We start from the raw sequence: 14,983 nt of genomic DNA on the forward strand, positions 1-14,983 counted from the left end.
GAAAGGTATTCTTATTGCACACTAAATACCTTGCGTATTATCGTGGCATTCCTACACCTTTTGGTGCAAATGGGCTGCTTAAATACATCTATATACTACTAATCTGCAACAGAAAATATATTTAGAAGGAAATGTATTGATGCCAGGATTAACCGTTATCAACATAATGAGGAAACTTTAATTAACATATCTAACAAGGCACAAAATGATAATTCTGAACGAATGAGTAAAATGTTGACCGGCAATGTACTTCATTGGTTTTCCTTCAGTATCCACCCATAGTGACTAAAGCATGGTGAAGCATTTTTGTGGTTGCAGGACGTGAACCCCGGACGCCACTGTCAAAGTCCTGCACTTTGTACACCCATCATCCACCACGAACACCTCCCTACAACTTCAGAAACGTAGCGCCTCCTTCACAGGAAAAGAGTTTCCAGGGAACAATTACACTTCCCATCAAAATGTAAATGGAAAAATGATGATAAGTGATACTGTAACTGTAAGAGCCAGACTATGCTAGAAAAGAACTATTTGTATGATGTGTTCAGACCACTTAGGAAATCAAAACTAGTTGTTTCCGAATGGCCACACTGGAAGACAACAACAGCATGGTTAAGTTAGAGAAAAATCTCGTTTATGGCAAATTAAATATGATTGGGCAACTAAAGCACTTGGTTAAGGTTAGGGAAAGACTGTGGTTACAGTTCATAAAAACACAATTGTTAATTGATGATCTGTGAACTCTGGTCTCCTGCATGAAGGTTAGGCGTGCTACAACCACCCACCACCCTGACCTTCAATCACATACTTTCCACCTCAACACATTATAGGCCACACTACTATACTTCCTCAGTTGGCTCTAAACATCGGCATTAGACATGAAAAGTGAAATGCAGAACTGTCCAGTATGGACGTTACAGGTGGGAATCATCAGAGGCCACACGATAAGATATATTCCAATTTATTACCTTTTTTCAACTGTAAATAATGCAGTTTGTCAACATCTGTTTATGTAATAAGACACAGTTTTCACTCTGTTCATCTCAGAGTTTCCATTCACATATCTTGAGGTCAGAGGTCAAGGGACCCCCCTGAAAATGACCATGCCAGTTATTCCTCGCCAAAACTTAGCCTAATTTTGGAGCGTCATTTCGCATTCTTCCCAACAAGCTAACATGACATGATTGGTACCAATGGATTTCTTAGGTTTTGTAGTTTCATATGATACCAGTATCTACACTCTAGCTTTAAACTGAGCCTGTTACAACCTCTGGAAGACAAAATAACGGCCGTCGGATTGTTAAGAGGTTTATATAATAAAAGATCGATACTTGATGTGCACGTATTGATACAATATTACCAAGCAAAATATCACGATTGATTTTTCCCCCCATCCCTAAGGGACACTGGGCTGGTCGTAAGACATGGATTAGAGGTCAGAATATCTCAACTTTTCTTCTTTCGTCTGTCTCGCCGGTCCAACAGCTTTATACATCCACAATACTAATCACCCATTTAAAATGTGCACGCAAAAGCTCAACCAGCACCATCCAGGATGCAGCAGTTCACCAGGATCACTGGCATCCTTCACACAGACCTGTGAGTGTGTGCAGCAGGTGTGAAAAGGAGCCGCTGGCGTATCGTATAACCTTTTGACAAGCTGCTCAACAACAACAGGCCCTCCCTGTTATTATTGGGTCAACAAAGTCAGAGGAATTCTTTGGGATTAGAGTGAAGTGGAGAACATGAGTGTGAGTGCCATGCGCTCGCTGTGTGGACCCCCGAGGCCCCCCTCTTTGTCTTACGGTAGTGTTGGGGTTAACTCCCCCCTTTGCTCCCAGGCTGGCCCGGGGTCAGGGGGGAAACAGGCAGCCAGTCAGGCCGCCAGGCATTCTTTCTATGTGTGTGTGTGGCTGCAGCCCACTCAGTGCTCTTTGACTCCGTTGGCCTTATAAGGCATCCAGCGCCATGGCAACGGCAGGGCTTGAATAGCAGTGTCAAATCCCTCAGCACACAGACACACGCTCACTCTCCCTAAAGGAGGGAGCGAGGCAGAGACACAGAGAGGGGATTGAGAGGAGCAGGAGAGGAGGCTAGGCTATCTCTGGGCTGCTCTCCACTGCAGCGTCTGGCTTTCACTAGAGAGCTCTATGACCGTGTTTTTCCTGGGCTTGTTTGCCTAATTTATTCCTGCCGGGGCCAGCAGAAAGACAGGCGGAAAAGAAAAGAAAAAAAGGACGGGCAGAATAGTAAAGAGTGCAACAGTACACCCTGACTTGCGGACAGGGAATGCAGAGAGGTTCTGGTTGTTACTGCTGGATGGACAAGCACTGACAAAACAGGAGACAACACTTTGTGGAGCTTTGGGAGAGGAGGAGATTTCTCAACTCTGCTTTTTGTTTTGGCTCCTTGTTGTTTTTTTCTGTGACATTTGAGCATCTGACACCACAGACTCTGAAGAGTTGGAGGAGCCACAAGAAAACATAAAAGAAGAGGAGGACTTATTTGATGAACTTTGTTCCTGAAGAGACCACAAAGACGTTATTCCAGGAGTGAAAGGAGCGTATTGTCTTTCTCACCACTTCTTATTTTAATATCAAGTTTCCTGAGGCAAAATACTTGTTGTATATGAAAGCTGAAGTGGCTCTGTGGTCGTACCCTCTCTGAATACCAAAGGAAGAAAGAAAAAATCCAATTTTCAAAGGTGTTTTTTTCTTTCTTCGGAACACATGACTGAGCATTTCCAGAGCAAAATATATATCTTATATTTCCTCTTCGTCACGATCACCTCTGCTTCTATAACAGCCCCGACAAGTCAAGAGTGAGTCTGGACTAGAACTGCCTCAGATCAGCAGATAACACCTCTGCACGGCAGGAACTGGTTGGACTAGTTTATAAGTTGGAGGAGAGGGCAGGGCAGTTTAACCCTGCCTGAAGGAGAGCTGTGTTTTATTTTCCTCCCACTTGCTTGTTCTTTTGGGAGAAAGTCGAGCGCTGAGAGAGGGGCAGAGCTTCTTTTACATTTGGAGAGCGACTCTCTTTTGTCCCTTGTCACTATGCTTAGGGATAGGTGAGGTGTTTTTTTTTTTAACTTCATCCAGGGGGGGGGAGACGCAGAGAGAAAGTGGGAGGGAGGGAGAAAGAGAGAAGGAGTCAAAGTGTAATTTATTGTTTCACAGTGAAAAGAGCAAGGCTGCACCCTTTTCTCCTGCCTGAACTCTGAACCACTCAATGTGTGTCTGAAGTTTTCTCAGACCTCGGGAGCCATTGATCGGAGGTCAGGGCTGAGAACACAAGAAGGGTGAAAGACAAGAACAGAGAGAGCAGAGGGATTAAAGAAGAACGAGGGAAATAACAGCACTGGAAAGGACCTCCAGGTCATTACAACCAGACGGCGAAGGGGAGAAAGGTCAACACGGGAGAGTCCGGGACGACTTTTTTGTCCTACCTCTAGATCTTGGACAAAAAACCCAGACGTGGAGCCACTTGTTTTCTTGTCTGGAATCAGTTTTTAGACTTTGAGGGCAGTTGGAGAGTGGGGGACAGGGCGGGTCTGTGTATGATCCACTCTCAGGGCGGCGTGTCTCAGAGAATATGGCCATGGTGAGCGGGGGATGGGGCAACCCCAACGGGGACACTAATGGACTGGGGGAGAAGGCTTACCTGAGGAGGGAGGAAGAGGAGAGCTCGCCTCAGGCCGGGAGCAGCGATGTGGACGTCGGGGACGAGGACAAGTCCTGCGTGGTGGACTGTGGGGTGTGCGGGGACAAGTCCAGCGGGAAGCACTACGGCGTGTTCACCTGCGAGGGCTGCAAGAGCTTCTTTAAGAGGAGCATCAGACGAAACCTCAACTACTCCTGCAGGTGAGGGCTGCTGGGAGATTCAAACTGAAGTCTTATTTTGTTTATAGTTTGAACAGTAGAGTTGAAGGAGACTAGAGCTGCAACAATTAATCAATCGGTTTTCAACTATTAAATAAATCACCAACTATTTTGATAATCGATTAATCGGTTTGAGTAATTTTTTGAGAAATAAAAGTAAATTTTCTGATTCCAGCTTCTTAAATGTGAAAATTTTCTGGTTTCTTTACTTTTCTGTTTTTGGCAACACTTTACTTTAAATTTTACTTTACGTTTAATAAATGATGTACACCACACTATAAGGTAGTTGTAAGCAGATATAAATGTTTATTAATGTATTTGTCAAAAACTATAACTCCTCCTGTGGGCATCTATAAGTGGAAGTTAGTGTATAGACCTATAAAAATAGGGCTGCAACTAACTATTATTTTAATTGTTGATCAATTTGTAGAATATTTTCTCGATTAATCAATTAGTTGTTAGGTCAATAAAATGTCAGAAAATGGTGAAAAATGACGATCAGTGTTTCCCAACGCCCAACATGACGTCCTCAAATGTCTTGTTTTGTCCACAACTCAAAGATATTCAGTTTACTGTCATAGAGGAGTAAAGAAACCAGAAAATATTCACATTTAAGAAGCTGGAATCAAACAATTTTGACTTTTTTCTTTTAACAAAATTACTCCAACCGATTAATTGATTATCAAAATAGTTGGTGATTAATTTAATAGTTCACAACTAATGGATTAGTCATTGCAGTGCTAGATAAAGAGCGACAATATAGTAATACACTTAGTAATAATATTGCCTAAAATATATCTTTATAGGAGAAGTTATAATTTTTGACAAATACTGTACGTTAATAAACACTTTTAATGTCCTAATATCAACGTACAACGACATTATAGTATGTTATAAACCATTTATTAAATATATATATATAGTGCTTCTAAATGCTGCTTTTTTTGTCATTCACATTTATGAAAAGACACAACAGATAAGTCCATTTCTCACTATATGCTCCAACCTTGGATATGCCTCACAAACAGCCTTAGGGGGGAAAGAAAAGAAAAGAAATGAAAGCCCTGAAGGTCAGTCATGTGAGGATGGATTGCCTCAGAAGGTCAACATTCCCATTATTCTTCACCACAGGAACACGATGTTGCAACTCAATTCTCTGCTCTTACTAAGACTACACTCAGCCTCTGAATGTACTTATTTCTTCCACATAATAATGCACTAACGCTGTATGGAAGGTGTCTTTTCAGTCAGTTTGTCACGTACGGGACTAAAAGCAGCTCTCTGTGAAATGTTGGCAGACCTCGTTCTGCTGTAAAAGGCAACACAAGGGCGTGTAAGGCCGATGATTTACAAAGGTCACAGCCTTGATCGCTTTTCAGCCACACCGGCTCACGCAGTTCACACACCATAGGGGTCAGTAAGGGGGAGGAAAGGGGAGAAAGATGTCTATTACATATTCGAAAGTCACTTAAAGAAATTAAAGTCTTGTTTACTATCATTAAATTATCCGTGAACGTCATATTTTTTTTATCTTCACATCAAGTGTTTCATTGTTTGTTTCCTTTGTTCAGATCAAATCGAGAATGCCAAATCGACCAGCATCACCGCAACCAGTGCCAATACTGTCGTCTGAAGAAATGTTTCCGTGTAGGAATGCGCAAAGAAGGTATGAAAGGTCCGTCATCCATGTGCACAGCAGGTTTAAGGTGTTGTTTTTAGGATTAGTAGACACATGAATGCGTTTTTACTGCAGGAGGTGAAAAATCTAAGACTGAATCATGGATGTCTGAGGTTATTGTTGTACTTTTAGGTTTCACAGTGGTGGAAAATCCTTTACTTACAGCTGCACTAATAGAGTGCTGCAGGGATGTCATATTTTTGTAGGCCAACCAGGAAGTTAGTATGGCCCTGGGTTCCCTTGATAAAAAGCCAATAGGAATTTTTCCATTGGGTTTTGGACAAACGTTTATGATACTCAGCAAGATAATCTCCACAAATGAACTTTTATGATTTTTTAAGTGTGAATGCAATCGCCAGAAGTAAAAAGATAACGTTAGACTATAAACGAAATACACCATGGTCATCCAGAGTTATTTTACTCGGCATAATGAATGCACATCAGACTGCGCCAGCCTGCAAGCTCATGTGACATATCCTGGTTCTGCCTGCCAGCTTCCTGCTAGCTGTATGCGGTTGTAATAATGGATATATTGGCTGTAATTCAAAACTTTTATTGTCTTTTAATACACCCGTGGGCTGTATGCTGTAAAACCTGTGCCGTGAATGTATTCATGCATTCCGTTAATGTAATAATTAACATCTCCGTAACTAGTAGGTAGTAGAGTAGCACAACATAAATGGAATTTAACGTAGCTGTAGGCTATTATTATTAATATTATTATTATTATAATATCTAATGCAGTTAGTACCAGACTGCTAGCTACCAGCTAGCTATGAGCGAGCAAGCTCATGAACGCGCGATAAACTTGTGTACGCTATGTTCATGTGAGCAAGCCGTGACGGCGGCATGACGCAGCGTGACGACTGTGACCGAGTCATGTGACCGAGCGGAATGGGGCCCCGCCTCCAACGCTGAATCCAGTTCTTTTAATACATCCATGGTTAGCAACCGCCTTTTTTAAGACACATAAAAGTTTAAAAATTCATGTACGGGGTATTTACTGACATATTTTATGATGTAGAACAAAACATTAAAACACAAAAAACGTTAACCACAGATCTTATTTCAGGCATGTAACTAAAAACCCATTAAAAAAACAAACATTGACTTCAAGACGAGGGAACCGGAAGTGCTAAAATGCTAACTCGTTTCCCGGTTTAGGACTCATTCCTGTAGCCCTCTATTGCTATTTTTATATTTACAATGGATTTACTGACTATATGTGATGTGGTGACAAACCTACAGGGAATTATCACCTAGTTCCCCTCAGCTCTAAGGACCATTTTAGCACCCTCAGCTCATTGTTTTGGTTTTACGGCCCACAACTTTACTGTGTTGGTTCGCTCTCATTAGTCTATTTCCAGAAGCAGCCCTGATAAACCCATTATACTCTGCCTGGCAAACACAAAACAGCAGACAGACAGTTAGCAACTAGCTGGTGAACACATTGGAGCATTTAGCAGCTAAAGAGCCAGATATTTCCCTCAGTGGTGGAGACCAAAAACAGAGCTAAAAGAGATGTTGCTCTGTAACTACTGGATGTGTAAATAAGCAACTGTTTGGTCACATTTTCCATATTAACTTAAAATGTGATAATACTGTTTGTCAGTGTTATTTTTTACAGCTTGTTGCGCTGCCCCCAAGTAAAAAGAATATAAGTAAAAAGTAGTTTACTAGTAAAAGTGTGAACCTGTGAAAGTAAAAGTTCTGCATTCAAAATTTAACTGATCAGCAAATTGCATTAAAAGTATTAAAAGTAGGCTACTTGCTTTGTAGAAAAAAATATTATTATTATTATTATTATTATTATTATTATTATTATTATTATTATTACTGATGTAATGTGTAAGCAGCATTTTAATGTTGTAGCTGGTCAAGGTGGAGCCCGTTTTATCTATTTTATACACTGTTGATTTGTTTAAACTTGAATAATTTATCATATTTTATAATGTAATCATAATGTATATATCTTTTATATAATATCTTGATCTTCAAATTAACTGCAGCTGTTAAATAAATGCAGTGGAGTGAAAAAGAAAAAAAAGAAAATACCACATTTCCCCCTGTAATTGAGTGGAATAGAGATATAAAGTAGCATCAAATGGAAGTCAAGAAAAGTACAAATACCTAAAATTCTACTAAAGGAAAGTACTTGTGTAAATGCACGTAGCCACTTCCAGCACCGAGGTTTGAACCAATCATATCCTCTCCTTTGCATACCAATACCATGACTCATGTAAAAACACCCTCCAGCACAAATACCCAGAAACACACATAAAAATACAAAAATATGAGAAATGGGTAATCCACAGAGAAAACGCTTACTTCAACAGAAACCCCCACTGACATTTACCAGTGATCCAAGCACAATATTTATACTGTCAACCAAAGCATGTTTTCCCCCCGGAGCTCGACTCCCTGCTGCTGCTGAGCTTCAGGGACGAGGAGGAGGCAACCATGTTTGATTTGCATAACAGAAAAAACAACAAGTTGACAAGTTCACTCTGTCAAAGCCCACTGAGCCTTCTGTATCTCTGTACAGTGTGTGTGTCTATATATAATTACAGCTATAATTTGCTGCAAAGTTGATTAGTGGTAAGACGAGATGATTCCCATTTCCCCTGGTATAATTATTTTCAATCCTACCCTCGTTATCACATCACAAACTATTTTAAAAGGATTTGTAATTGTATTCCAGTCATCTATAACCGTACTTGTATTTCAGTCTGTGTCAGTGGACACCACGAGCCGCCGTCCCATACATAATGTGCACTGAGGTGACCGACGTGCCAGGGGTTATATTGAGCCTGGTTATTAATGAACCATGCTGACCGCAGCCGTGACGCAGGTTGCACTGTTTCCACATTACCTGGAAATGTCTGTTTCACCTTTAACACAGTCAGAGAAGCACACGCTGCTTTCAGTGACACTTTGGCATTTGGAAGTGTAACTACAGTACATTCACAAATTTAAAACACTCAGTGGTGTTCATTACAGTTTGGTGCAGTGTCACATTGCCATTAAAGTATTATAAACACTGAGGAGGACTACAATTAAGTAAAGCAGTGTCAGTATTAGACTGCAATCAGTGTCTCATGATTATATTGTTGAAATGTTTCATACTAGGTATTACTAAGCTAGTCAAAAGTTCACTAAGGGATCTATTTAAAAGTCTACATTTTGGCTATACCAAGAGGCCTATAGTGCAATAGGGGTTATAAGAAATTGTTTATGTATGTATGTATGTATGTGTGTTTGTGTGCGTGTGCGTGTGTGTGTGTGTGTGTGTGTGTGTGTGTGTGTGTGTGTGTGTGTGTGATGTATGGTGGGCTAAAAGGTTATTTCAAAATACTCCACATTTTATTTATCTGGAGTATTTTATATATGACTTTTCTATCTCGTCTCTTTAAATGCTTTCTGTTTTAATGTAAAGCACTTTGAGTTTACTTGTGTATGAAATGTGTTGTACAAATACAACTGATCAATATAGCCTAGTATGTCCCATTTTGTCGCTGTCTAAAGAAAGCTATGTCATATTTTATTTTCTGAAAGATTGAAGGTTCTTTTATGGGTTGAGAACATTTGCCAACCTCTTAGGTTAAGTATATAATCTAAATTAAAACCTTGTCAGAAAGCTGAAGGTTTTTTTATATAAGAACAGCGACGATATGACAAGTTTGAATGATGAGAATAAAACACCTTTCAGTTTTGTTACTTTAGAAATGTAAAATACATTTTCTACAACCTTCAAATCACAAATTCAAACTAAAAAACTGTAATTTACTGACTGATTGAGTCAAAAGAGAACCACTAAACACTTTAGAGATTCACATACCTCCACCAGGATGTTCAGTGCACTCTGTTGTCTCTGTTTGCAGCAGTCCAGAGGGGCCGAATCCCTCCATCTCACTCAGGTATCAGTCCCAACTCCCTGGCAGGTGGGGTTGGAGGTGCTGGGCCAGGAGGTCACATTGGGGCGGACTACTTCAACGGGCAGCCGGTGTCAGAGCTCATCGCCCAGCTCCTCCGGGCGGAGCCGTACCCCAGCAGCCGCTACGTGACCCCCTACGGTCAGACACAGATGCAGGCATCTGCGAGCGGAGCCTCCGTCATGGGAATCGACAGCATCTGTGAGCTGGCCGCCCGGCTCCTCTTCAGCACCATCGAGTGGGCCAGAAACATCCCATACTTCCCAGAACTTCCAGTCTCAGAGCAGGTGAGTCAAGACATACATGCTGGTGACGTCTTCTTTTCCTTTTCAACAACAAAACACAAATTTATCTACTGAGCAGTAGCAAACATTACATCCTTTGTCAATCCTTGTTATTTGGTTTGCATTTACATTTAAAGCAACTAAAACAGGGGTCAGCAACCTGCGGCTCTGGAGCCACATGTGTCTCTTCAGCTCCTCTCCAGTGGCTCCCTGTGGATTTATAAACATGGAAATGAATAACTGTTTTTTGTTTACATTCTCATTTTTATTTACCATTGTTGTAGGTTTATGGTATGACGGAGTATTAGGGCAGCATTGAGGTAAAAAAAATAAATCTGAGATTTCGAGAATAAAGTCATAATATTACAAGAATAAAGTCAGAAGTTTACGAGAAAAAAAATCGTAATATTATGAGAATAATGTCATAATATTATAAAGTAGTAATTTTAAGTGCTATTTTCTTTTTTTCTGGTTAAGTTATGACTTTATTCCCGTAATATTACAACTTTTGTTCTCGTTAAGTTATGACTTTATTCTCGAAATATTATGACTTTATTCTGTAAATCTCAGATGTTTTTTCCCTCAATGTGGCCCTAATACTCCGTAGTACATTTGCACTTTGGCCCTCACTGCATTAGACTTATATATTTAGACTATAAACTGTGTTGCCTTCATCACAATGCTCAAATGTTTTGTCTAAAAAAAAGTCTGAAAACAGAGCCATGAGGAGGTGCAGAAGTCTAGTTTTCTCTCAGAACACTTGAATTACAATATGCTGAAAGGTTTTGATGGGATTTTTACCCAATGATGCAAAAATATACCGCCTACTGCCACTTTAAATCAAACAATTGACTCCAAAATTCAATGTTGCCTTGTGTACAGAGGCTTCAAATGGGAAAAAAAAAAGTTTTAAATCATATATGCTCTTAAGTCAGTGGTTCCTCATCATTTTCACTAGTGACCCCTAAAAATGAAGCAATAACTACACAGGTTACAGCCTCAGTGTGGACTTGAGTGAGTTGCTAGCAGATCTACCAAAGAGTGATTTTCGTCCATCTTGGATTGCTTCATTTGAAGGATTTTTAGTATCCATTGTTTCCAAGAAAAAAGCAAAACCTAGAAAAATATAAATTAAATTTAAAAAATATTTTATTCTCTCTTATCCCTCGATGCGTGGCCCCTCAGATTAGTGATTATCTTATTTACCTTTGGTGCTCCTGACCTATAGATAGGCCTTTGTTTTGACATGTTACAGTAGGAAAAGCACAGGTGTAAATAATACAGTTAATGATGGCTGAATTCCATTTAGCTGCTTCAGTGTCAGGGTCCTGGTAATGTGTATGCTGGCTCAATACAACAGAGCCATGGTAAATGTTATAACTATAACAACTCAAAATGTCTGGTGTGAAAAAGCCTTATTGGGACTCACCTTTTCTTAATCAACTCTACAGGTGGCGTTGCTGAGGCTGAGCTGGAGCGAGCTCTTCATCCTGAACGCAGCCCAGTCGGCCCTGCCGCTACACATGGCTCCTCTGCTGGCAGCTGCTGGGTTCCACTCATCTCCCATGTCCGCTGAGCGTGTGGTGTCGTTCATGGACCAGGTCAGGGTTTTTCAGGACCAGGTGGACAAGCTGAACAGGCTGCAGGTGGACACCGCAGAATACAGCTGCCTCAAAGCCATTGCACTCTTTTCACCTGGTAAGTCTAGTTTGGTAGTGAGGTTATCTAAGTGATTTAAAGCTGCTGTAACTGGATGTCTTTGCTGTAAACTGATCCCAGGTGTCTTTATAGCAGACCAAAACAAAACTGTCTATATGAGGTGTTATAGGCAGGGTTCAGGTTTAGGGGTCAGCTTCAGGGTTGCCTTGATTTGACTGAATGTGACCTCTGACCTCATTGAAAAACAAAGAGAGAATTTCCTTTAAAGGAATAGTTTGACGTTTACTTATTGACTTTCTTGCCAAGAGTTAGATGAGAAGGTTGATACCACCCATGCCCATTGAATATGAAGCTACAGCCAGGAGACAGTAAGCTTAGCTTTGCATAGTGACTGGAAACAGAGGGAAACAGCCAGCCTGGCTCTGTACAAAGATAACAACATCGGCACCTCGAAATCTCACTAACACTTTATATCTTGTTTGTTTAATCTATACAAAAAATCAAAGTCTAAGAAAGACAAGTCGGGGTTTAACAGGGGATCATGGTGCTGGTAGGCAGAATTTGGACGGAGCCGGGCCAGCTGTTTTTCTCGTTTTCCAGTCCTTGTGCTAAGCTAAGCCAACAAGCTGCTGGCTGTAGCTTTATATGTATCATACAGCCATGAGAGTAGGTTCGAGCTTCTCATCTAACTCTTTGCAAGAAAGCAAATAAGCATATTTTCCCCAAAATTTAGTACTATTCCATAAAGGTACAGTGTGTAGGATTTGGCGGCATCTAGTGGTGTGGTTGCAGATTGCAACCGACTGAGTATCCCTCCGCTCACTCATCCATTTCAAAGACTGCGGTAACACGAGCCACCGAGGGCAAAACTGTGGTAACGCCTCGCTCAGAGTCCATCGTTACCATAACAACGCTGCTTTAGGAACAAAGGAAGTCAGACGGCTGGCGGTACCACGGTTTTTGCACTCTGCGGCTCACGTTACCGTACTCAGAAGTGTGTTGGAGAACTACGGTGGCCTTTAGGTAACGTCAAAACGTAAGGCTCTCTCTAGAGCCAGTGTTTGGTTTGTCCGTTCTCGGCTACTGTAGAAACATGGCAGAGCAACATGGCGGACTCCATGAAGATGACCCGCTCCCTATGTAGTTATGAAGGGCTCATTCTAAGCTAATGAAAACAAACAGAAATTAAATGTTACACACTATTCCTTTAAAGGGATTACAAATTAATGTAAAGATTGAATTGAAGTTTATATAGGAGTAAAGACGCCACAAGTATAAAATAGAAAATATGCACAAACAGAGCAACAGAAAAATCAAATAGTGATAATCTTATGTTTCTTTGCTTCACAGATGCATGTGGTCTGACAGACCCAGCCCATGTGGAGTCCCTGCAGGAGAAGGCCCAGGTGGCCCTAACCGAGTACGAGAGGTTGCAGTACCCCAACCAGCCTCAGCGTTTCGGCCGCTTATTGCTGCGCCTCCCGGCTCTGCGTGCCGTGCCAGCCAACCTCATCTCCCAGCTCTTCTTCATGCGGCTGGTGGGCAAGACACCCATCGAGACGCTGATCCGAGACATGCAGCTGTCAGGGAGCTCCATCAGCTGGCCCTACGTACCGGGACAGTGAACGCCGCTGACTCCAGAGTGAGACAGACTGAGATCAGATTGGGAGGAATCAGAGCTCACAAAGATTACATACAAAGTACAAACTGAATGTTAATACAAACTGGGATCACAGACATTAAAGGTCCTCATTTGTGAGTGTAGTGTCAGCTTTTCCCACATTAGCTTTGTAAAAATTGGTGGAAGTGACACCAAAGCTGCTTTCAGGGAAATGTGTAATTGTCTTTATATGTTTCAGCACTTGTCAGTTTTGCTCTGACCTCTGTCTGATCTCTCTCAGTCTCACTCTGGACACAAAACGCAGGGCTTTAATGAAACTGCAGACTCTAACATGAGGCCATGTGCCTGTACTACCTCCTCCCATATCACCCCTAATGTGACTCCGTTTGAACCCAGGCTCTGTGTGTGTTTTCCCCTCTGTAGAGCTTTATATCTGGGACATGTTCATGTGCAGATCGTACCTACGTTGTGTCATGTTTGATATGTGGGATGAAATCTCAGACTTTGTTACCAAATGTATTTGTGTGAGAACTGCAAAGTATCACCTTGTACAGAATTAAAACAAAGAGGCATGGGCATTGTATTGTATATTGTACTATATGAAGTACTGTATAAACAAGACATTTTTTATGTTATGTACTTAAAGGAATTGTACAACATTTTGGGAAATACGCTTATTCGCTTTCTTGAAGAGTTAGATGAGAAGATGGATGGCACTTACACATCTTCACAGTAAATATGAAGCTACAGTCAGCAGCCGATTAGAAACTGAAGTATAAAAACAACACGTTTTATGGGAATTATGTGCTGGACTACTTCTTGGCCTGGGACCAGTACCTTTCTTGAGTATCCACTGGTTGCATCAGATAACAGCCAAATAACCCTCTTAAAACAGAATTGTCATTTTTACGCATTGTTTTTTTTGTACGGATTCAACAAATTAAATATAATTTATAAATTAGTGAGTTTTGGAGGTACTGGTAGGCAGGTTTTGTCACCTTTGTGGTTCTAGCTTCATATTTACTGTACTCTCTGCAAGAAAGTGATTCATATTTCCCCAAAATGTTTAGCTATTCCTTTAATATAGTATATTATACAAGAATGGAAGTGGATGTACTCAAACACACCTTGGCTCCTCAGACAGTCACATCCCTCTCAAACATTATTACCTCGTGTTTTATACATCAAAGACAAAGATTGTATATTCATGTACTAAAGATAAATATAAAGGGATCAAGGGATCTTCATCGCAGAGACCATAAACACTAATATTCCCCTGCTGTCTGTCCAGGCCAAAATATATTTTGAAATGTAATGCTTAATGTAAGAGGACATCCAAAGTTTGACATATCATTCACAGAAAGCTTCACTGAGTCAAGTGACCCTTGTTTTTCTGATTAATCTCTGCAAACTGGAGACTTGTTTTCTTTACTTTTATAAAAGTAGAGGTAGTTCATTTTCATTTTCATTCACCTTTATGGTCCCCTTTGAAAAACAGTGTGTTAAAGCACGGCCTGAAGTGGACAGAGGTCACTTTCAGATGATTATTATGCTTGTTCAAGGTACTCCAAGTGTTGTAAGTGTTGTAAAGGTTATGGTGTTTTTGTTGGTACTGAGATAAAGGTACTAAGAAGTCACATTCATGAGTGTTATTGCCATGAACTGCAGCTTAATGTGACAAATGTTTTTCTTGCCAAACTGACTGAAAGAAAAGATAATGTGGGGACAAACTTGTGTTTTTGACTTTTTGTATGACCCATAAAAAAGGCAGCGATGATCTCCGATGCTGTCAGCTCTTCATGCTGTTCTTGAATCACTTTGTGTTATTTGTTGGAATATTAAAAATAGTGATTTAACTGTGTAGCTTTACTTTTAAAAGAAGCATGTTTCTATGACCATGCCAAACCTAAAAAAAAAATGCAAAAGAA

The 14,983-nt window shown here is 40.7% G+C and overlaps 1 protein-coding gene across 3 annotated transcripts; it reads left to right on the top strand.

The window, feature by feature from the left end:
• The first annotated feature begins 2,018 nt into the window (after positions 1–2,018).
• On the top strand, positions 2,019–13,638 carry LOC119488147 (nuclear receptor subfamily 2 group F member 6-like). Of its 3 annotated transcripts, none has more exons than XM_037769487.1 (5): positions 2,019–3,863; positions 5,453–5,556; positions 9,444–9,778; positions 11,227–11,473; positions 12,785–13,638. In XM_037769487.1, the coding sequence occupies exons 1-5, from the start codon at positions 3,595–3,597 to the stop codon at positions 13,057–13,059; spliced, it is 1,230 nt and encodes a 409-aa protein (XP_037625415.1). In that variant the 5' UTR covers positions 2,019–3,594; the 3' UTR covers positions 13,060–13,638. The 3 variants fall into 3 exon arrangements, with proteins under 3 accessions (XP_037625415.1, XP_037625417.1, XP_037625416.1); XM_037769489.1 differs by having other exon boundaries at positions 2,020–3,863; positions 5,453–5,547; XM_037769488.1 differs by having other exon boundaries at positions 2,021–3,863; positions 5,453–5,547; positions 9,441–9,778.
• The last annotated feature ends 1,345 nt before the right edge of the window (positions 13,639–14,983 follow it).

The sequence above is a fragment of the Sebastes umbrosus genome, chromosome 5 (genome assembly GCF_015220745.1).
Source record: "Sebastes umbrosus isolate fSebUmb1 chromosome 5, fSebUmb1.pri, whole genome shotgun sequence".
Lineage (NCBI taxonomy): Eukaryota > Metazoa > Chordata > Actinopteri > Perciformes > Sebastidae > Sebastes > Sebastes umbrosus.